At 46.3% G+C, this 24,814-nt stretch overlaps 1 protein-coding gene across 1 annotated transcript in view; it reads right to left on the reverse strand.

The window, feature by feature from the left end:
* CLIC6 (chloride intracellular channel 6) overlaps positions 1-23,850 on the reverse strand; it is a 55,536-nt gene extending 31,686 nt beyond the window's left edge. The window contains exon 1 of the mRNA XM_002684585.7: positions 22,123-23,850. Coding sequence (XP_002684631.1) covers positions 22,123-23,403 — 1,281 coding nt within the window. The 5' untranslated portion in view covers positions 23,404-23,850. The remainder of the gene's footprint in view (positions 1-22,122) is intronic.
* Between the last annotated feature and the right edge of the window lie 964 nt (positions 23,851-24,814).

Consider the following 24,814-nt stretch of genomic DNA (forward strand, 5'->3'; position numbering starts at 1 on the left):
GACCCCTGGTTGAGAGAGGAAGACCGTGCATGCCACTCGATGGAGCCAAAAAATCATAAAAAATTATTAAAAAAAAAATGTGCCAGCAGGTCTTGGGCCTAGTGAAGTACTTAAAAAAAAGAAGAAGAAGAAGAAAACTGAGGGGCCTCTGAGAGACTGGACACTAGCAAAAGGTGCTGTTCCTTCCTCTTAAATTAGAGGATGAAAACCTTGAATTATTTTCAATATTCTTGCTTAATTGAGGGCTTATTTCTTTTCTTTTTTTTTCTTATAAGATGACCTACCTTATTTGAGAATCATCAGTAAAGAGTTGAGATTTAAAAAACAAAAAACTGTAGAGCAGATATATTTATATTGGCATAGTGGTTTCTTAAGATTAACAATCATAACCACCAGGTGCACAAAGAGAGGGAAGTGGGTGGAGTATCACTGAGATCTGAGAAATATAATAATGAAAACCACTTTAAACAGGTAGTGCAATTCATGTGACAAACCTACCCCAGAATAGCCCATCTCTGGGTGTGACAGACACTCCAGACTAAAGGGTACCACACAGAGGAGCCAGAAACCATCACCTGCTCATTCTTAAATCCTTAAATTAAGCTCAGCAAAGGCCATGATTTCTCTTTGACCCTCCATATGACCCTTTGGGTCAAAAAGAACAGCCAAAACTTCTGTCCCTAACAGGAAAATCTAGGTACCCCACCCGCCTCAGGTCAGCAGCTGGAAGAAACCCTGGCAAACCTGAATGTCCACCTCCCCTAGGGAACTTGGGGCTGAAGTGTTCATCACTCTGTCATGTCCAACTCTTTGTAACCCCCTGGTCTGGGGAATTCTCCAGGCAAGATACTGGAGTGGGTTGGCATTCCCTTCTCCAGGGAATCTTTCCGACCTAGGGATCAAACCCGGGTCTCCTGCATTGCAGGCAGATTCTTTACCATCTGAGTTACCAGGGAAGCCTCTAGGGCTGAAAAGATCAGTATAATTAGTAAGTGGCAGCTTGGAACTCAGCTCCCATCTTTCATTGTAAAAAAGAAGACATATAAGTAGAGGCATCTTCTCAAAATAGTTCATCCAAGGCCCTAAGAGATTCGCAGATTCCCAATCTGTCTTTTGACAATGTCATTACAAACAAAATAGCTGTGTTATGAAATGATGATGTTGATGGTAATGGTGATGATGATAGCAACTAACACAGAGCCTTTACTCTTTGCAAGTCCTAGTTCTAAACACTCTACTGATATTAACTCAATACATCCTGACAGCAACTCTATTAGATGCATACACTATTACTATCTCCATTTGCTGGTGTGAAAATTGAGATACAGAAAGGTTAGCGTAACCTGTCTAAGGTCACATTGCAGGCCTTGAACCCAAGAGTCATCTAGAGTCCATCCTTTTCATCCCATTCTAGACACTGGCTCATGTCCAAATGGAGAGGCTCTAGCTCCCTGGGTGGGCAAGATCCCCCTGGAGAAGGAAATGACAACCGACTCCAGTATTCCTGCCTGGAGAATCCCATGGACAGAGGAGACTGGTGGGCTACAGTCCATGGGGTCATAAAGAGACACAACTGAGCAACTAACACTTTCACTTTCTTTCCAGCTTTTTTTCTTTCCAGCTCCAGCAAGATCCCTCCTCAGGATTAATGCCTCTAGGGCTCTGGCTGGGTTATCTGCTTGTTTATCTTAACCCACTTCCTTTCAGTAAGGTAATTTGCAGGATCAGATCAGATCAGATCAGTTGCTCAGTCGTGTCCGACTCTGCGACCCCATGAACCCATTATAAAACACACAGCAGAGGGCTTCCCTGGTGGCTCCTGGTACCTGCCTGCCGGTGCAGGAATTCGATCCCTGGTCCGGGAAGATCCCACATGCCTCAGGGCAACTAAGCCCATGCACAACAGCTGAGCCTGAGCTCTAGAACCCAGGAGGGGACCCCAACAATTGAGCTCAGGGGCCACAAGTACTGAAGCCCTCACGCCCTAGAGCCCGTGCTCCACAAGAGAAGTCACCGCAATGAGAAACCCAGGGACCACAACCAGAGAAAAAGCCTGCGTAACAAAGACCCAGCACAGCCAAAGATTAAATAAATACATAAAGTCTTAAAAACACACAGCAAAAGCTAGTGGAAAGTGCAGAGGGCAAATAGTGTTGGGACACTGGACAGTCCTGGGGGGACAACTTTGGTGGCCAAGTGGGCTGGGTGCTGGAGAAACCTCTGGCTGTGTGCAACAACCCTCTCCAGGAAACTTCTGCAAGAAGTCACCGTGACAGTGGGTTCACACTGCGTGCTCCAGCCCACACGTGGAGCGCAAACCGTCTTTCTGCCCGATGAACGACAGGTCTCCCTCCTTGGACATGCACAGCCATGCAGGGCTGGCATCGACCTGCGAAAACTGAGGAGTCAAGTCCTGCAAAGCTGTGCTGCAAAGCCCTTCTTCCAGCAGGGCAGGCAGAGCCAAGGTGTTCCTTGAAAAACCCTTGTTGAATCGACTCTAACCCAGCTTATCACAGTCCCTGCAGCACGTTTCATGTCAGGTGGCCAAAAGAGTTTGGGTCTGGGATTTTTAAGGCAAGTAAAACCAAATGTCTATTCTTGGCCATAAATAGCTTTCTGTAAACCCACCAGTCCATCCTAAAGGAGATCAGTCCTGAGTGTTCATTGGAAGGACTGATGCTGAAGCTGAAACTCCAATACTGTAACCACCTGATGCGCAGAACTGACTCACTGGAAAAGAGCCTGATGCTGGGAAAGATTGAGGGCAGGAGGAGGAGACAACAGAGGATGAGATGGTTGGATGCATCACCGATTCAATGGACATGAGTTTGAGTAAACTCTGGGAGTTAGTGATGGAGAGGGAGGCCTGGCGTGCTGCAGTCCATGGGCAAAGAGTTGGACACGACTGAGTGACTGAACTGAACTAAAACACAAAAGAAAGTGTTGAACACAAAGCTTGACACTGCCTACTGTAGAAAAATGATTTTTTAGACTTGTCTTTCTCATGTCAGAGTCCAAGAAGGCACTGGTTAAGGAGGACCAGTGGGCAATCGCAGAAAAAGGCAGGAAAATAACCACCAATTCACTTTCCAAGTAGGTCTTTTGCTGTTGTCGCTGTTATTGTTGTTTGTTGTTTAGTCACAAAGTCATGTCCAGCTCTTTTGTAGCCCCATGGACTGCAGTCTGCTAGGCTCCTCCATCCACAGGATTTCCCAGGCAAGAATACTGGAGTGGGTTGTCATTTCCTTCTCCAGGTGATCTTCCCAGTTCAAGGATTGAGCGTGTGTCTCCTGCATTGGCAGGCGGATTCTTTACCACTGAGACACAAGGGAAACCCAAGTAGGTCTATGCCTGACCACAAGTCATCCCAGCCATGGCCTGTGGTGACAATGGTGGAATATGAAAGAACAAATTTAAAGACTATTTGCTGCTTCAGTAAGCTGGACAATGACCCCTCAAAGATGTCCACATCGTAACACTCAGAACCGGTGAATGGCAACAAGGTTATGAATTTGAGATGGGGAGGTTTCCCTGAGCTGTCAGGTAAGTGGGCCCACTCTGACCACATCCATCCTTAAAAGTGAGAACCTTTTCCAGCTGCAGTCAGCGAAGATTTGACTAGGGAACAGTAGTCAGAGAGATAAACCTGCTGGCTTTGAAGACGGAGGAAGGGGGCCCTGAGTTGAGGAAGGCAGAAGACCTGCAGAAACTGGAAAAAGCACAGATGTGGATTCTCCCCTGAGCCTCCAGAAAGGAGGTCTAGGAGGCACCACCTTCTTAGTGGTGCCTTAGTTTTAGCCCAGGGAGATGTGTGTCAAACTTTTGACCAATGGAACTGTCAAATAATACATCTGAGTTGGTTAAAGCCACCGAGTGTATGGTCATTTGTTACAGCAGAAATAGGAAACTAACACAACTGATGATGATTCCATATGGGAATCCTGAACCTTTTTCTAAGACGATTCAGTGGATCAACTGCACCCCAGTCACGCAGAAGGACCCTGAAGCAGGCAGTATGTGGCCTATTTCTGGAAACTTCCTGCACGAGCCTCTCCTCAAGGCCAAGGATTTGCAAGGTTGACAAACAGCCAAGCTAAGACCACAGCCCCTCTGTGTGGGCTTGAGAATACAATGACCCCTTTGAAATATCGGGAGGCTTGCTCATTCCTTCACACCACCCCTTAGGGCCACATGGTCTAGCAGACCAGCTCCTCAAAGAGCTTTCTACTTGACTCTGCAGGCTATATACTTTGCTCTAATTTCTTAACCTGGTAAAAGCGATCCGAGGATCCATCTGGCCAAAACCTAAGAAGGCATAGTCCCAGATCATCCTCTCAAGAGGATGAGGAGGTCCACTGTGATATTCTGCTCTTTTTATTCTTGTTTCCTCCCAGTGGTTTTTCTAGAATCTGCCTTCTCAAAAAAGAGCTTTATGGCTTCAAGCCATGGAACGTGTTCAATAGACCTGGCGCTCCCTAGTGGTCCTGAGATGCACTTTCTGGCTTACCACCTTCCCTTTAGACATATCCATACAGTCCATCCTATAGGAAATCAGTGCTGAAGATTCGTTGGAAGGACTGATGCTGAAGCTGAAACTCCAATCCTTTGGCCACCTGATGCAAAGAACCGACTCATTGGAAAAGACCCTGATGCTGGGAAAGAGTGAAGGCAGGAGTTGAAGGGGACGACTGATCTGAACTGAACTGACTGAAACACAGTTGTGACCCGAACAGTAGTGGCTTTACTGATGCATTTCAAGTTGAGATCAGCAGCTGATGTGTGCACACTTTGTTCGTGATAGGAAAATAGCAACTGAAGATTTGTAAACTACTTAGGAGAGAGGAAGTGTGAAGAGTGGAAGAGTAGGGTCACCCCATGTGCTAGGCAGAACCAATCATGAAAAAGAAATTCTGATTTTCTCCAGAAATATTCAGATTAAATGTGTTCAGAAGTCTCTAGCTCGTTTGCATAATTATTTAGAAACAAGGGCTTCCCCAGTGGCTCAGTGGTAAAGAATCCACATGCCAATGTAGGAGACATGAGTTCAATCCCTGGGTCAAAGATCCCTGGAGGAGGAAATGGCAACCCAATCCAGTATTCTTGCCTGGGAAATCCCATGGACAGAGGAGCCTGGTAGGCTACACACAGTTGTATGGGGTCGCAAAGAGTCAGACAGAACTTGGCCACCACACAACAACAACTTAGAAACAGTCAGCCTCCTGAAAACTTTAAAAAAAAAATCCCTCTCTATTTTTTCTTTGTAATGTCTGTAAGTTTTAAAGAGACCAAAGGTCTGAAACTATCTATTTACAAAGATGAAAGTCTATTGCCTTAAAGACACAGTAGTTTGATGACCAACTTATGAAAATTGTTTGGATTAGAGTCAGGAAGGGAGGGGAATGGAAATTTCATATATTTTGTTCTAACTTAAACTAGTCAGTTAATCAGAAACAACTTAAAGGTTACTGAGAGAATTCTTGTGACCAATGCTTTTAAGATTTTAGAATGTGTTCCCTTTAATGCTTAAAGATGGCAGAAATCAGAGGCTTTACGCTTAATTTTTTCAGGTAGAAAGGAGGAATCACCTGTGTGGTATGATATGTGAGTTCTGGAAGAATCCACATGTCTAAAAATGCCCACACCAGCCCTCCGTGAAAGCCTGAATCTCAAAGAACTGTCTAGAAAAAGCCACTGTCTGTTAAGAAGTGGCAGTGGTTATCTTCCCCAGGACTAACACAGGAAAAGACACCAGTCCCAGAAACCTCTAACCTTTCCACAAGCTGACACTGTTTGTCTATTTACATGAAAGGGTCCATTTTGGTGACATTTTCTACATCTTCTTACAGGTGTTTGATGAAGTGGCAAAGCCATTAAATTCTTTTTGTAAAGGTATGCTTGTCAGATCTTATTCTAAAAGATTCAAGGCACTTTTGAGAAGCCACATTAATTACTATAGCTGGTCACTATAGTGATGAAATATATTCAAAATGTAAAACTAAATCCCAAAGACTTTGAATAGCCAAAGAAATCTTGAGAAAGAACATTAACATTGGAAGCTCACACTTCCTGATTTCAAACTACATTACAAAGATATAGTAATCAAATAGTATGGTATTGGCATAAAAATGGGCACATAGATCAATGGAACCAAATAGAGAGCCCAGAAATAAACCCATGCATGTATTTATAGTCAATTAATTCACAACAGAGGAGCCAAGAATATACAATGGGGGAAAGGACAGTCTCTTCAATAAATGATGTTTCTTAAACTGGACAGCAACATACGAAAGGATGAAACCAGATCACTATTACATTACACAAAAAAAAAATTATTCAAAATGGATTAAAGACTTGAATGCAAGACCTGAAACCACAAAACTCCTAGAAGAAAACATATGCAGTAAGCTCCTTGACATCAGTCTTGGTGACAACTTTTTTCCTACTTGACACCAAAAGGCAACAAAGGCAAAAATAAACAAGTTGGATTACATCAAACTGAATAGCTTCTGACCAGCAAAGGAAACCATCACCAAAATAAAGAAACAATTTACTAAATGGCAGAAAATATTTTCTAATCATATACTGATAAGGGACTAATATCCAAAATGCATTAAAAAAACATGTACCAACTAACAGCAAAAAACCAACAATCTGATTTTTAAACGAGCAGAGGTTCTGAACAGACATTTTCCAAAGAAGGCATATAGATGGCCGACAGGCACATGAAAAGATGCTCAACATCCCTCATCAGAGACACAGGAGATCAAAACCACCATGAGCTATCACCTCACACCTGTTTTAGAATAGCTATTATCAAAAAGGGCTTCCCAGGTGGCACAGAGGTAAAGGATCCACCTGTCAATGCAGGAGACACAAGAGACACAGCTTCGATCCCTGGGTGGGGAAGATCCCCTAGAGTAGGAAATAGCAACCCACTCCAGTATTCTTGCCTGGAAAAGTCCAGGAACAGAGGAGCCTGGCAGGCTGCAGTCCAAGGGGTTGCCAAGAGTCGGACACCACTGAGTGACTGAGCCCATACGTCACATTATAGACAAAAATATAACAAGTGTTGTAGAGGATGTGGAGAAAAGGGAACCCTAGTGCTCTGTAGGTGAGAACGTAAGACGGAGCAGCCCTATAGAAAACAGTACGCAATTTTCTCAAAAAATTAAAAATAGAACTACCATTAGATCCAGCAATTTCATTCCTGGGTATTTATCCAAAGAAAACGAGAAAACTACCTGCTGCTCACAGGTCAAAGACCAGTGGTTCCAGTTGTGCCCTTCTTCTCTGCTTTAACTTTTCTGTAGGGCAGAGAGAGTGCTAATAAGACAGGAAACCACCCAGTTGGCCCTCTGGACCTTGGTCCCGTCTCGTCCCTTTTCTGCCCTCTAGTGGAGCAACAAAACAGGACCGTGAGGACAGCAACAACCAAGAAAACACCTACTGCCAGAAACAAGTTTTTTCTTTAAAGAAATAAACATCTGCACAGTTGCTAGCACTTTCTAGATGACTTTGTACACCCACCAGTGGCTGGAGTCGTCTGTGCCCAGTGGAGGGGCAGGCTTTGCTCATGGTCTGTCTGTACTTTATCAGTAAAATTGTTCATTAGAGTCCTCGATCCACGTCACCAAGGGGACTATGCCCTATTTTAAAGCATGGTCCTCACTCCTCCATAATCTTGGAACATAGGGATGGCTTCATTCCTCTTCACACTTAGATTTTAAGAAATCTATTTTAGATTCTAAGATCTGAAAACAGATCTGAACCCTAAATGCATCCCCAAGTATCAGTTCAGTTCTTGCTCAGTCGTGTTCAACTCTTTGCAACCCCATGGCCCACAGCAAGCCAGGTCTCCCTGTCCATCACCAACTCCCAGAGTCTACTCAAAGTCATGTCCATTGAGTCAGTGATGCCATCCCACCATCTCATCCTCTGTCGTCCCCTTCTCCTCCTGCCCTCAATCTTTCCCAGCATCAGGGTCTTTTCAAATGAGTCAGCTTTTCGCATGAGGTGGCCAAAGGATTGGAGTTTCAGCTTCAACATCAGTCCTTCCAATGAAGTGATGGGACCGGACGCCAACTTAGGACATGCGACTTAGCACTCTCCTAAGCTGGTAAAATCTGAGCGGGTGAAAAGATGGCCAAGGGGAGAGGTCCAGAGTGGGTAAGAGCAGTTCCGAGGGGCGGGGGGCAGAAGAGATGACAGGAGGGCTGTATGTGGCCAGGTCTTCTGTTTGGTGCCTGCGTTTCCCCTTTGAGTCACTCTAAGCAACGGAATACGCTCAGTCATTCAAGAAAGTAAACCCCCAGGGGATAGCAAAATGGGCCGCATTATTAAGCTGGCTTTCCAGAACAAGAGGTTCCTTTGTGGTAATAATTCCTTGTGAGAATTTTACAAGGAAATAGGCTTTTCATCTCTATGTGAAAGCTTCAGTTGGTATCAGGCCATATTATTAAATAAGGATTAAAAATAGCCCTGGAGTTTTTAAAGCATAATTCCTATAGGAGGATAAATAGCGAGTTTCATTGTGTTGGTCCACTTACTTCTTATGAGTTGATTCCACCCGCTGTGACCATAAAGACTGACACACAACCTAGCCTTTGGTCAGAATTTAAAGCTAAGAGCAACTGGGTTCAGTGATTAAGTTATGTGGATCAAGGGTGGTCACCCACCTACTCCACCTAATAAGACATTGATTGTTACTACAGGTGAAAAGAGAGTTGGACTATGAAGAAAGCTGAGCGCCGAAAAATTGATGCTTTTCAACTGTGGTGTTGGAGAAGACTGTTGAGAGTCTCTTGGACTGCAAGGAGATCCAACCAGTCCATCTTAAAGGAGATCAGTCCTGAATATTCATTGGAAGGACTGATGCTGAAGCTGAAACTCAAATACTTTGGCCACCTGATGTGAAGAGCTGACTCACTGGAAAAGACCCTGATGCTGGGAGGGATTGAAGGCAGGAGAAGGGGACGACAGAGGATGAGATGGCTGGATGGCATCACCGACTCAATGGACATGAGTTTGAGTAAACTATGGGAGTTGGTGATGGACAGGGAAGCCTGACGTGCTGCAGTCCATGGGGTCGCAAACAGCTGGACACAACTGAACGACTGAACTGAAGTTGCATGTCCCAGTTACCAACTGTCCAGGAAAACATCACTCCACATTTAACAGCCTCAATTGTCTGTTTTATTATATATCATGATTTGGTGAGTCAGGAATTTGGGGAAGGCTTGCCTGAATGATGCTTCTGTTTCATGTGACATTGACAAGGTCACTCAGTGGTGTTCAGCTGGTGAACCAGGTGCATGACAGCGTCACACACCTGTCAGGTGTTTTGGCAGAATGGCCAGAAGGCCGTCCTCAGCTGGGACTGTCAAGTGGGTACCTACAGGCAGCCCCCAGCATGCTGGCCTCAGGGGGGGTCAGTGGACAAGGCGGAAGCTGCATGGCCCTTTGAAGTGAGAGCCACACAGCATCACTCCTGCCATATTTTCTTGGTTACCAAGTAGTCACCAAGGTCAGGCCATATTCAGAGGGAGGGGAATCAGAGCCCACTTCCCAAGGGTCTGATGGGAGGTCCGGGAGGAGGGTCAAAGAATTTGCAGCCATCTTGAATTCACCACACTATCTGATTTCAGAGTGTGCTGAAATGCTCAAACCATTTACTTATAGATTCAGGTCTTTACTGAAGTTGCTCAATCATGTCAGACCCCTGTGACCCCATGGACTGTAGCCCACCAGGCTCCCCTGTCCATGGGATTTTCCAGGCAAGAGTAGTGGAGTAGGTTGCCATTTCCTTCTCCAGGGGATCTTCCCGACCCAGCGATTGAACCCGGGTCTCCAGCATTGTAGGCAGACACTTTTACCATCTGAGCCACCAGGGAAGTCCAGGGCTTTACTAACTTGAACCAATTTAAAAAAATTTTTTTAGCCGGGCATAAAAGCAATGTTGTTGTTTCATATTATCCAGTGATGAGCAGGGCACTGTACCTGTACTACTTTTTACAGCAAGTCTCACTAGCTGGAGAGTGACAGACCAACCTTCCTTTCTTGTTGCTGCTCACGATGCAAATAACCATAACATACTGGTTAAAATGACATTAACCAAATATCATCCTCCTCCATTTCTAATGTGTCAATACCTCTAAGTTTTCTCTTTTTTTCCCATGGAAAGCAAAGGTGACCTTTATTCAAATGGTAAAAAAGAATGCTTTCTGCATGACGCCCAAAGGTGATACGAATTTTAGAAATACATTTTTTCCATGAAAGACACACACACACACACACACACACACACACAATAAAGGAGAGAGATTAAGATTAAGGGTTAGAAATATGTATCACAGGTGATTAATTAAGCACTAAAAAGTATGCAGGAATACATTCACTGTCATTTTTTTAAACCAAGTAATTTCAAGTGGAGAATATTAAGTAAAAGCTCAATTCTTTCAATTAAAAAAATTTAAAAAGCGGTGGACAGAACATCGTATGACTGACCAAACAAACTTTTTATATTGTCAAACATTCTCATAAATATGTCTATACACACACAAAGGCAAGCAATTGGGGGAAAGAAAACAAAACGTCCAATTCTTTTTGAATAATGTGATGAAAGACCAATAAAAGCACTCTACTTGCTGCATACAAAGGGTTCTCACAGACAAGTTTTGATTAACAGAGTAGATGTCTAACACAGAGACAAACGTGTATGTGTGTGTGCACGGGCATGCACTCAGTCACTTAGCTGTGTCCAACCCTTTGGGACCCCATGGACTACTATAGCCCATCGGGCTCCTCAGTCCATGGAATTTTCCAGGCAAGAATACTGGAGCGGGTTGCCATTTCCTACTCCAGACCTCTAAGTTTTGTTAAGCATGGAATTCTCTGCTCAGAGAGTTAAATGATAGCAAAAAGCCACTGAGTGCAACCCAAACTTCATCTTGTCGGGTAATTTATGGGAAGAGAGTTGAAGGCATCCAGCCTGGATGAAGTTCAAATGAAAGGGACAAAGTAGAGGAGAGATAAAGGCTTTCAAAGATTCTTTGAATCCACCGCATCCGAGGACCTGACACCCACCGAAAACACAAAGTGTTAATTGTCCTCATTTAGGGAGAAAGCCTGAAGTCTCTGGCTCTCCATTCTCACCTTCATGCTGGATGACCTTCACAGCACTTGGCAGCTGAGCTGTGCTGGGTGTCTTGGCCACGCCCGTGGCCACTGTCCTAAGGGCCCCATCCGACTCCCTGGTGCGCCCACCCAGGGTGCCTCCGTGTCCTGATTTCTCATCCCCACAGCGCTCGGTGGTTGGAGGTGGACTGAGGAACTGTGGGTGGCTAGGGGTGCACAGCGAGGGTCTTCCTACTGGATCGCCAAGAACCTCACAGGCCAGAGGCAGAGTCCCGCAGGTTCAAAAAAGGGAACCCAATCTCTGGCTTCCCAGAATAGCCCTAAACTTGCACACTCTAAGTGAAAAGGGTGCACTGAGGCTAGTAGCTCCTTAACCAGCACATACTGCTTCTCCTGGATAAGAATAAATGGCTGCCACTTAGACATGACAAAGAAGTGACTGTAAAAAGGGCCTATGGGGACTTCCCTGGTGGCCCAGTGGGTGGGGCTCCATGCTCCCAATGCAGGGGGTACGGAGGTTCAGCCCCTGACTGGGGAACAAGATCCCACATGCCCGCCACACCTAAGAAGTTCACATGCCACAGTGGGGGTCTCTTGGGCCATGGCTAAGGCCCAGTGCTACCAAAATAAGTAGATAAATAAAATAAGTATTTTGTAAAGGGCATATGGAGTGGCCCACCCAATTTTTTCCACATGATGTAACAGCCATGTTTGTCATTCATCCATCCACTGAGCACAGCTGGTGGCTGAGACGGTCAAGAAACCTCCTGCAATGCAGGAGACCCAGGTTCGATCCCTGGGTCGGGAAGATCCCCTGGAGAAGGGCATGGCTACCCACTCCAGCAATTCTTGCCTGGACAATCCCATGGACAGTGGAGCCTGGCGGGCTACACTCCTTGGGGTCAAAACGAATCGGACACAAATGAGCGGCTTTCACTTTTACTTTTCAACAAAAGGCGGAGCCCTCACTGTTTGAGATCTAGAGACCACACATCTCCTTTCTGTTGGTCGCCGCCCAGCCTCCCATCCTGCTCGTCCCACCTGTCCCAGCTAACTCCGGCCCCAGTGCTCTCCTGCCTCATAAAACATCGAAGTTATTTCCTCCCAGATCACCCTCTAAGGCTGAAAGCTCCAAAATAGAAGGTTCTGTGTTCATCAACACTGGCCTCAAGCAGTGTTACATGGTGTGTACTCCTGATTCAACTTTAAATAGACTTCTTGTTGATCAGTCACTAAGTCATGTCCAACTCTTTACGACCCCATGGACTGCAGCACGCCAGGCTTCCCTGTCCTTCACCATCTCCCGGAGTTTGCTCAAACTCATGTCCATTGAGTCCGTGATGCCATCCAACCATTTCGTACTCTGCAGCCCTGCTCTCCTTTTGCTTTCAATCCTTCCCCGCATCAGGGTCTTTTCTAGTGAGTTGGCTCTTTACTTGGGTCCAAAATACCACTTGGTAGTTAGAAAGACTGAAAAGCAGCTTTTACGTTGCCCTACATCAAGACTCAGCTTTCACACAGATGACCAACTACAGAAGAAAAGAGAAAGAGTTGAAATAGAGCCCATAAAACTAGTAAAAATGGAGAATTTTTGTTTTTTTTTTTCCTGGCTTTCAACTTTTTATTTCATATTAGGGAACAGTCAATTAACAAGTTGTGGTAGTTTCAGGTGAACAGCAAAGGGACTCAGCCATACATGTATGTGTATGCCCCAAAACCCCTTCAAAAAATGGAGAATATTTTTAATCTCATGACCATGCAGGGATATTTAAGATCAGACTTCCCTTGCAGACTGAGTAAGTATGTGCCCACATGGTCTGCATTTCTTCACAGAGCTACACTTTCAGAAGCTTCAAAATTATCTTTTCAAACAATCTTTGGTATTTGTGTATCTCCATCCTCTCTCTCATCTGACAGAAGCCACGGGTAGGCTTCCGCAATTCCCTGGTCCTCTGCAAATAGGACTTGTCATCCATCTCTATACATTGTGGTCAATTCTTTCAACAGATGGCATCCAAAAAAGAACACCTGGCTAGGAGGCACAATGTTAGAAACAGTACTTCACCACAGATAATTATTTGTCATGAATTCATTTCAGGAGATGGCAAGATCAAAGGGATATACCTCTACATTTTCAGGTGGAGCAGTGTGGGTGTGAAATGATGCTGCTATCTATACATTTTAAACTTTGTTTGAACAGGAATTCTAATAATGTAGGCAAGAGTTTGATCCTGAAAGGATGTGTGCTTGATAAAATGTAACCTTCTAATTAAAAAGAAAGGGAGAAAGGCAAGATTTGAAATACCTAATCCTTCAGGACTTAAGAAGTTAGAAAATAAAAAGCAAAACAGAGCATTTAAACTTTTCAGGAAATGCCGTTTCTAAGAGTGCTGTCACAGCCGATGCTTTGTTTTCCCAAGTATCCATTACAAGAAATTACTAAAGCAAAAAGGATACATTACTCCAGCACAAATAGTCAAAACAGACAGGGGTCTAACTTCCTTAATATAAAAATCAGGAAGAACAAGAACAAATTTCAAAGGCAATTTGAAAAATGAGCAAAGGACATAAACAACAAAGGATAGATCACAGAATAGATGCTAATGGTTTTTAAATATGTAAAATTAAACTCAGTCTCATGTATACTAAAAGAAATGTGCGTTAAATGACAATGGATCTCATTTTTCACTTCTCAGATTCAAAAGGTAGGGAACACACTGAGCAGGCAAGGATGAGGAAGCAGACACAGCACTCATGGCGGGTCAGGGGAGCACTGTTTGGCATAACCTCTTTGGAGAGCAAATTTAATACACGTTACCAGAATCTTAAGTATGCACATCCTTCCTCTTAGCAATATCATTTCCAAGAGTTTAGGTTCCATATACGAGTATACATCTTTGGATGGATTTTCACTACAGCACTGCTTATCACATGAGAAAGGGGAAACGACCTAAATATCCAACAGTGCCAACTGAGAGTAGAATACACCCACTACGAGAAAAATGCAAAATGTTAACAAGAATGTGAGGGAGCTACAGGCACCAATGGGGAATGATGTCCAAGACACAATGTTAAGTAAAGACAGCAAGATGCAACCAAATGTATTTCCAGTGCACTACCTTTCATGGCATCTGGTCCCATCACTTCATGGCAAATAGCTGGGGAAACAGTAACTGACTATATTTTTGGGCTCCAAAATCACTGCAGATGGTGACTGCAGCAATGAAATTAAAAGATACTTGCTCCTTGGAAGAAAAGTTACGAGCAACCTAGACAGCATATTAAAAAGCAGACACATTACTTTGCCAACAAAGGTCCATCTAGTCAAAGCTATGGTTTTTCCAGTAGTCATGCATGGATGTGAGAGTTGGACTATAAAGAAAGCTGAGTGCCGAAGAATTGATGCTTTCAAACTGTGGTGTTGGGGAAGATTCTTGAGACTCCCTTGGACTGCAAAGAGATCCAATCAGTCCATCCTAAAGGAAATCAGTCCTGAATATTCATTGGAAGGACTGATGCTGAAGCTGAAACTCCAATCCTTTGGCCACCCGATGCGAAGAGCTGACTCATTTGAAAAGACCCTGATGCTGCGAAAGATTGAGGGCAGGAGAAGGGGATGACAGAGGATGAGATGATTGGATGGCATCACCAACTCAATGGGCATGAGTCTGAGTAAACTCCGGGAGTTGGTGATGGACAGGGAGCGCTGGCATGCTGCAGTCCATGGCGTCGCAGAGTCGGACATGACTGAGCAACTGAACTGAACTTTTCGTGAAAAAAAACAACAACAACAACAAAAGTGTGGTATTTTAAAAACGTTTTTGGCCTTCTCTTTAAAAAGTGGAGTTGAGGTACTTCCCTGGTGGTCCAGCAGTTAAGACTGTGCTTCCAATGAAGGGGATGTGGGTTTGACCCCTGGTTGGGGAACTAAGATCCCACATGTGGTGTGGGCAAAAAAATAGCTTCTAAAAAATAAATAAATAAATAATAAAAAGTAAAGTTGAATTCCACTCTCCTTGAAGGCTAGACTACAGTATAAGACGGAAATTATAGCGTGTGATTTCTCAGTTGCTGTGCTCAGTCAGTCAGTCATGGTCAGCTCTTTGTGACCCCCTGGACTGCAGCCTGCCAGGATCCTCTGTCCATGCGATTTTCCCAGGCAAGAATACCAGAGTGGGCTGCCATTCCCATCTCCAGGGGATCTTCCTGACCCAAGGACTGAACTCGCATCTGTTTCATCTCCTGCACTGGCTTCTGAGACAATGTCATAAAAGGCTTCCTCTCTTGGATCTGTGCTCTGGGGAGAGCCAAATGCCATGTGACCAGGACACTAAAGCAGCACTGTGGAGAGTCCAGGTGACGGACAAGTGAACCTCTTGACAGCAGACATGAGTCAACCACCCCCACGGAAGTGGATCCTCCAGCCCCAGTCGGTCCTTCAGATGAGACCACGGTCTTGGCCAGCATCCTGGCTACAACCTCATGAAGCAGAACTACCCAGCTTAAGCCACTCTCAAGCTTCTGACACACAGAAACCTTAAATAGTAAATGTTTGTTGTTTTAAGGTGCTAAGTCTTAGAGTAATATGTTACACAGCACTCAGTAACCAATGCAGTGAAGATATTCACATATATGCTTAAATATTTGCAGAATATCTCTAAGGAGAAAACTAAGAGACTGGGCCTCAGGGGTGGAAGAAAACATTTTTTATCGTACTGTATCTTTTTATATTTATGTTTTTATTTTCCTAATGTATTATCTTTTCTTTAAAAAGATACATTTAACAAAAGAACTTCATAGATTCCATGAATGACTGAATTGTGCATAAATATCTTTAATCTCCCTATTTTAACTCTTAAAAAATTTAATTTGTTCCACTTGTGAAATAAAACTGAAGTAAATAGTAAAATACAAGTTGAAATATTTTAGAAAATATCTCCCCCCAACTCTGCCCAGATACAGAGCCTACTTTATAAATCAGTACTCTGTCAGAAAAAGAGCAGAGAAAATTAATGATGAAAAAAGAGAAGCTTAAGAGATTTAAATATCCACCTCCCTGATTCTCAGAGAAAACTTTTCTTGGCTGAATATCACAGGAGCTCAGAGAATGGTTAGGGCAAAACCAGCCTATTTTAGAAAATCTTGAAGAATTTGTGCTAGGGATTATCCAAGGGTCCCACTCTCTGTGTCTCCTCAAATACAATTAAGTCCATAACTCTTAAGGGACCCTCTACATGCAGGTCCTCTGTACATGCTTGTATAGCCCCCACTCAACAGGATCCCACTGTCCCTTCCTCCCCAGGTGACCATTATGTGCCAGACTATAGTGCCTTCATGGAGAAGACTGACTCTGGCCCTTGAGCAAGGGACCCTGGACTGAGCAGTGGGGAACAGAGTTTGAATCCAGCAAGGCACCTTGAACCAATCATCCATCCATCTGACTTATTTACCTTCCATTACCAAGAAGAAATCTGAGCACCAAAGAATTGATGCTTTTGAACTGTGGTGTTGAAGAAGACTCTTTAGAGTCCCTTGGACTGTAAGGAGATCCAACCAGTCCATCATAAAGGAAATCAGCTCTGAATATTCATTGGAAGGACTGATGCTGAAGCTGAAACTCCAATACTTGGCCACCTGATGCAAAGAACTGACTCATTTTAAAAGACCCTGATGCTGGGAAAGATTGAATGTGGGAAGAGAAGGGGATGACAGAGGATGAGATGGTTGGGTGGCATCACTGACTCAATGGACATAAGTTTGAGTAAACTCTGGGAGTTGGTGATGGACAGGGAAGCCTGGTGTACTGTGGTCTATGGGGTCACAAAGAGTTGGACACGACTGAGCAACTGAACTGAACCAAGAACAGATGGAGGGCCTCCCACAATCCCTCTGCCGTGCCAGGTGGTGAGGACATCCCATGAATCTCACTCAAGGGCATGTGCTGTGCTGTGTGTGCACGTGTTTAAGAGGTTAGCAAAGCACCTCTGTTCCCACCCCAACTAACCCTGTATGATTTCACAAACGTAATGTGTAAGGAGACGACAGAGGATAAGATGGTTGATAGCATCCATTGATGACTCAATGGACATGAGTTTGAGCAAATTCTGGGAGACAGTGAAGGACAGGCAAGCCTGGCGTGCTGCAGTACATGAGGTCCCAAAGAGTCGGACACAACTGAGCGACTAAACAATCACAAAATTTGTAAGCAAGTGGCATAGACACTCAGAAAATAATGACAAAAGAAATGTCATTTGGGGGGAAAAATTAAAGTTACAGAACTGCATTTTTGCTCATTTCCCTTTTGAACACAAAATTCATATTTGGTTATGGAAATAGCATCTCCATTTTAAGCTTTTCGGACACCAAACCAAAGAGGTCTCGGCCTGCTTGCTCCTGGAGAAAGATGCACAGAGTCCACCAGATGTTGGTCCCAACAGACCCCTTTGCCACTCCCAACCCCCATTCAATGTGACAATGTTAGGACAACTCAGTTAATTTACTTATCTATTTAGGGGGGCAGCATCTCTTGTAGACAATGCTTATTCAAAGGCCATGACTTGAGTTCTACTTTGTTGCACTCAGTTTCACCTCCCGGGAGAATCTAAATATAATGGCAAATACAAGTTTCCGAGCTCAGCAGTAGCTGTGTATTAGTGGTTAAATGTATGGTGTCCAAAACATAGTTTAAGAAATTCTTAGATTCTGGTCCAGGATTAGTCACTTGTCATGTACATTAAGGTTTTTTTAATTAAGTCAGGTGAAATCTGCTAGGAAATCCATTTTTTAGACTATCCCACCCCTGCTGCATGTGTGCTCAGTCATGTCCGACACTTTGAGATCCCATGGACTGTAGCCTGTCAGGCTCCTCTGTCCATGGGATTCTCCAGGCAAGAATACCGGAGTGGGTTGCCGTTTCCTTCTCCAGGGGATCTTCCCAACCCAGGGATCGAACCCGTATCTCCTGCATTGGCAGGCAGATCTTTCATCAATGTGCCACCTGGGAAGACCTATCCCACCCCTGGACCCTGCCTGAAAGTATTAGAAGAACCAAACCTGTGAGCAAGACTTCCTTAGCTACTAAATCCTTGTGTCTAAAGTCCTTACTTTACTCCATGGTGTTAGTATCTTGTTTGTCATTTGTTCTTGGTGTGTTATTATGTTGTCATCCTTTCCTTTGTAACGAAGAGATGAATTTTTGTTTCTAAAGACATTGCCAGGGTTACCCTATAATTTGATAAATAATTATCACTTCTTTGAGAAAACAAAACTAAAAATTACATGATCAGCAATTCATTTACCACACAATAATTCAAGGAGGCTTTCCAGTGGCCTGCTTTATACATTCATGGCTCTTTTACAACCAAGAATACATTCTTGCATAGGTACAGAATAAAATAAAATGACAAAGTAATAGAATGACAATTCTTACCAAGATAGGTAATATAAACTACCAGGTGACTAAATTTAGAAGCACATCTTATTATTACATTTCACTGTGTCATATGTCATTACTTTCTGATAACCAATACATTTGTCACCTATACATTTTAAAAATAGGAATAAATATAAAAAATTTCCCAAATAGAATGAGACCTAATTAACTTAAAACTTTGTTTAAAAGAAAAAAAAAAACTGTGTTTACTAGGCTGTCATGAAGGCTAGGTGAATGGTTAGAGGAACATTGTAGTATTATCCTTAAAGAACAGCTCTGTGAAATTTACACTCCAGTCATGGCATCAAAAACCCACCAAGACACACTGGCCCCTGACATGTTTACAAAACCTAGATGGTCAGATGTCCACTATGGAATACAGCATCCAGATAAAGTACAGCCCAAATAAGGAGCTTGCTAAGCTGCTAAGTCACTTCAGTCGAGTCCGACTCTGTGCGACCCCATAGACGGCAGCCCACCAGGCTCCCCCGTCCCTGGGATTCTCCAGGCAAGAACACTGGAGTGGGTTGCCATTTCCTTCTCCAATGTATGAAAGTGAAAAGTGAAAGTGAAGTCGCTCAGTCGTGTCCGACTCTCAGCGACCCCATGGACTGCAGCCTACCAGGCTCCTCCATCCATGGGATTTTCCAGGCAAGAGTACTGGAGTGGGGTGCCATTGCAGTTATATTTGGCAAAGAAATCCTATTCTGAACTAATTTAAGGATTCTAAATCAAGTATCACAAAGTCAAGAGATAAAACAGGCTAAAGGGCTTTTGCTTGAGTTTTGCTTTGGGATTCTTTTGTTTTTCAGGACAATGATTATTAGAAGCAAGAGAAGAAAGTGAGATGCCTTAACAATCCTATGGGACACATCCCAAGAGACCCTTAGAAGCTGCCTCAGGCAGTAGTTGCTTCAAAACCAGTTTCACTGTTTGGAGGTCCATTTGTTACTTTAACAAAAGGAAAAGGACTGAGCACCCTGCCAATCATCAGAGTCAAACATTCTGGCTAAGCCACTCAGGACACGCCCCCTTGCCTCTGCCTACCCACACTACGCTAAGCAGAATCTGAGAAAACAACTTGTTTTTACTTTTCATAATATTCTTCTCCCCCAGAGAATGGAAGTAATTGGGTATCTAGAGGTATTTTCCCTAAAATAAAATAAAATGGCAGGGATGGGATGGAAAAGGGACTATCCCCATGCAAAAATCAATGAAAGTTGATCAGAACTAGCAGATGTAACAAGAATTCACACTTATACCAGGCTTCTTTCAAGTCAGGTACTGTTCTAAGTAGAATCTTATCTTGAATCCCAGCAACCTCATAGAGTAAGTACTATTGTTGTTCCTGTTTTATCCATAAGCAACGAAGGCACAAAAAGGCTAAGTAACTTGCCCAAGGTCACACAGCAAGAAAGAAAAAAAGCCAGGATTTGGCCCCAGCTCACTGGCTCTAAAATCTGTGCTACTGATCATTACAATATACCACCTCCTACAGGCAGCCACCGGTTCACACACACCATGCATTTCCAGACCTGTGCTCCACACTGGAGACAGCGTACAGAGGGTGGTGTGAGTGGAGTTTTGACAGGGGGTACCCAAGCCAAATCAGGGTTGGGAAAGCCTCCCCGGAGGAGACGATGGCCACGCTGAACCTTGGACACAAGCAGATAACCAGGCAAGGGAGGGTGAGAGGGATGAAGGGGAAGAAACTTGATTCGGGTAGAGCACATGGAAAATTTCAAGGCAGAAAAGAATGTGGTTCTCCCAAGGACCAGTAAGTAGTTTAATTTGGCGGCACAGTGGTATCAAGAGGTGGGGGTGAGGGGGCACCCAGGCAATGCCAAGGAGACAGGAATCACATCCCAGAGAGCCTCGTGATCTGGCTAAGGAGTGGGGATTTATCTGCCATAAACAACTGAGGAATTTTATACTAGGAAACAAAATGATCAGATCTTTTCTTCCTTAGCTCACTGGCTATGACGAAGGACTAGACTGGAGAAAACCAAGGATGGAAGCAGAGTCCAGTTAGGAAACTGTTTCCAAGCTGTAATGAGAGACTGGTATCCTATAGTCCAGAAACCAGAGCCAGGGGGAAATTTCTTAAACCAAGGAGCGGAGCTGGAACACGCACAGCAGTGCCGTGTTCAGGTTCCCCCTCCCTTAACTCCCCTGAAGTCTTCGTGCTCCAGGGACCCTCCTTGGGGTTTGTACCCTCAGATTATGTCCCAATACATGATCTGAAAAGTCTTAGCATCTTAAAAATTGCCCCGAACAACACAATGAATAAAAGCAAGCCCATCCTTCCCAAATTCTCTTGCCACTCAAAGAGTTCTTGAAATTCTGATCTTAATCATGTTGGGAACTTTTTTTTCCCTTATTTCCTTTTTTTTTCCAGTTATTAAAATTTGCTTACATTTCTCTCAAGGAGGTTGGGTCATAACTGGCCTCTATAAGCCTGGAAATATTTTGCAAGGATTATGATTTAACATACAATGCACATTCTTGACCTTATTATCTGCTGCTTTCCTGGTCTGGCCAAAGGTCTTTGGGAAGAGCTTTTTCAACAAAAAACCTGCTCCTGGACCTTGGTCCTTATTTGTGATGCCTTATAGGAATCCCTATTTAAACTCAAAACTACCTCACTTGTATCTCTACAGAATCTTTGTCCTCTTTGACTCTTTGAAGTAAGGCTGAAAATAAGACAAAGAAGCAAACAATGGTTATCAGCATATTGCATGCCTCTTAAAAAAAATGCTAAAATGTTCCATAAATATTACCATATTTAAATAAACTTCCATTTTCCTCCCAAACATACGTTATTGATTCTCCCAAAACGAAAGAGGTTTTGGGAGTTGAAAATTTGGGCCAGGTCTGGGCCTCTGAGATTTGAGTCCTAGTATACAGTTTCACTTTACAACCTATCTGTTAGCATTTTTTCACTTTAAGTATTAGCGTTTCCTTTGGCAGAAATTGTTCGGAACATCAATAGGGCTTGTCGGGGTTTTGCTTTTGTTCTGTAGGTTCTTTGAGAACCTCCAGACTAGAAGGGCCAGTTAGGATTTTCAGGACAAAGGCCGGTGGAATGCTGAACCTACCTCCCACCATCCCCATCCCAACCTCTTTGTTTCCAAACCCTCAATTCTTCCCCGTCACATTCCTTTGGATTTCCCCGACTCGGTGGGGAAAAAAATTCCGCCTGCCAAAGCAGGAGACGTGGGTTGGATCCCTGGGTGGGGAAGATCACCTGGAGAAGGCAATAGCAACCCACTCCAGGAGTCTTCCCTGGGACATCCCATGGACAGAGGACCCTGGAGGGCTATTGTCCATGGGGTCGCAAAGACTCGGACACAACTGAGCGACTTAACAACCACGCTCCTTTAACTCTTCTCCTTGAAACGCAGGCTGTCCTGCCTGGCTCCCGCGGACAGAGGGCTCGGTGACCATTGGGCGCCGAGAGCATGATCCCTGAGCGTCCCTCTGGGATCAGATCTGAAAAGACACGACTGAGGGTGCTGGGAGGGGGCGTCCCGGGAGTTGCGGGAAGCCAGGTTTACCTTAACGAAGAGGGTGATGTCGTGGTCCTGCCCCGGGGCCCCCTCCTCGGACGCCTCGCCGCCCTCCTGGCCGCCGTTCTCTGGCACTATCCCGCCGCCGCGTTCAGCGCTGCGCTCGTCCGCCAGGTGGTTGCTCAGGTCGGCCTGGGGCTCCCCGACCTCCGCCGGCTGGATCGCCTCTCCAGCCGCGGTGCCGTCGGGGGACTCCTCCTCGCCCCCGGCCGTGGCCTCCTCGCCTGGCCCCTGGAGACCCTGCTCCGGCCTCTCCTCTTCGGCCTCCTCCTCCTGCCCCGAGGGCCCATCCTGGTCCGCTTCCTCACTGGCCTCTGCCCTCGCGTCCCCTGGGGCCGCTTCCCCCGCCTCTTCTCCCTCGGGGTCGCCCGTCTCCTCCGCTGAGCCCCGAGGCCCCCGCGCAAGCTCCCCGGGGGTGCACTCCGCGCTCTCCGGCGCTGGGGCCTCAATCGCCTCTGCCTGGGACTGGGATTTGCTGTCCCCTCCGTCCCGGGACTCACCCTCGGAGCCCTGCGCTCCTGCCGTCGGCACCCCGACATCCGTACTGGCCCCCGTTGGCCCCCCGACATCTGTGCTATCCGCCATCGATTCCTCGGCTCCCACACTCTCCCCCGCCGGCCCCTCTGCGTCCACGCGGGCCCCCACCGACCCCTCGGAGTCCACGCTGTTCCCCACCGACTCCGGGGCGTCCACGAGGGCCCCCATCGACCCCTCGGCTACCACGCTTTCCCCCACCGACTCCGGGGCGTCCACGCGCGCCCCGGACGCCCCAGGCGCGCTGCCGGCCGGCTCCCCCGGCCCGTTCCCCGCCTCTTCCTTCGCGTTCAAGGCAGCGGGATCCCTGGGCCCCGCCTGAACCTCCCCCGGCTCCTCGCCCTGCGCGCCTGGCCCGGGGCTCGCCTCCTCCTCCGGCTCCGCGCCGCTCGTCGGCCCCTCTCCCTCGCGGGCGTCCTCCCCTGCCTCGGCCTGGCCCTGCGCCCCGCTCCCGCCCCGCGTCTCGGCTCCTGGGCCCCCGCCAGAGCCAGGTTCCAGCCCGCCCGCTCGCCCTCCGGCCGGTCCCGGGCCTTCTCCCTCGGGCCCCGCGGCCGTCGCGGCTGCGCCCGCCCCTTCGCCCCCCGGCGCCTCCGCGGGGCCCTCTCTAGCCTCCTCTCGCTGAGCCTTCGGGCCGGCGGCCTCCGGCTCGTCCCGCCTCTCCGCCTGAAGCGCCGGGCCCCCGGACGGGCTCCGAGGACGCGGGGCGCCCCCGTCCAGCTCCGCGACCCCGGCCATGGCCGTAGATCCCTGTCTTGAACCGGAGACCCTTCCTGGACTCTGCTGAGGAGCCGGTTGGCGCTAGGCGAAGGGCACGGCGCGGGGGACCGTTGCACCCCCTCGGAGAGGACACCCCTGCTCCGGGCTCCGGCGGCGCCTGAGCGGTGCGCTGGGCGCGCGGGGCGAAATCCTCTAGTCAGAAGACGCCGCGCCCCTTCCCCCGGGCTTAAGCTCTCTGGGTTCTTTCACCGCTCCTGTTTCTCCCTGGTTCCGCGTCTGCTTCCCACCTGTACCCCTAATTCCGACCTTGGTTCCCTGGAATGGCGCCCGCGGGGGTGCGGTGCGCGGCTGGGGAGGGCCGCTTAGCGCCTGCACCCGTGGAGGTGCCTGGCTCGGCGTTCGGAGGTTGACCAGGAGTGCCCGGTGCCACCTCCATCCCCGCTGGGGCTTGGGCGGGGTTTGCATCCCCCTCGGTTCCCCCTACGTGGGTGGCCTGAGAGCCTGGCCAATGACAGCCTTTCTTGCGGCCCTTGTGGATTTCAGTGAAAAGATCCTGATCCTGCCGGCAGCTTGGGAGCTTTCTGGAACAGCTTCAAGTTCCAGAGCCATTAAAATCACCCCCAGACGCCCAAATACCTAATCCCCACTTTCCCAGGAGTCAAGTGTTAAACTTCAGCAGCTGCGCAACTGCAGGTGCCCCTGAAATGCCTCAGTGCCTACGAGTCACGTAGATACATCCTGGAAGAAGGAAGGCAAGGCAGCACCCTTTCCTTCTGATTTCTGCAGGGCCCTACTGAGAAGTTCCAGAGGCCCCGATATAGAAGGAGAGGAGCTGTATCATGTAATCTATCGTATAATTCTGCATCTTTCTTTGATTTTCTGTAATTTAAAATGCATTATTTCTAGCTCTGGTGGTTCAGATGGTAAAGAATCTGCATGGAATGTGAGACACCAGGGTTTGATCCCTGGGTTGGGAAGATTCCCCTGGAGAAGGAAATGGCAATCCACTCTAGTGTTCTTGCCTAGAGAATACCATGGACCAAGAACCTGGCGGGCTACAGTCCATGGGGTTGCAAAGAGTCTGAGCGCGACTAAAACACACATTTTACAATGAATACAGGCTCAATGCTGAAAATAGGGTAGCTAGAAAATAACAGCTCTTGAAAAATTTTCTGTAATCTCATTACCCATGTTAAATGAAGATATCTCATGCCATGTCAGTAAACAAGAAATGTCACAGCCATCAGTGACTTCTGGCCTCCAAATGTGATTGAGGGTTCCCAAAACTGCAATCCAGGGGATGCCACCACACTCCATGGTGACTGCTGAGGAGCTGGGGGAATTACAAAAAGCAGCCATCTACCTCTGTTTAAGGAGAAGGAAACTGGATTTGGCCCCAGATAGTTGAGGTGCATATGAAAGGAATGAA

This window comes from Bos taurus, chromosome 1 (genome assembly GCF_002263795.3).
Source record: "Bos taurus isolate L1 Dominette 01449 registration number 42190680 breed Hereford chromosome 1, ARS-UCD2.0, whole genome shotgun sequence".
Taxonomy (NCBI): Eukaryota; Metazoa; Chordata; class Mammalia; order Artiodactyla; family Bovidae; genus Bos; species Bos taurus.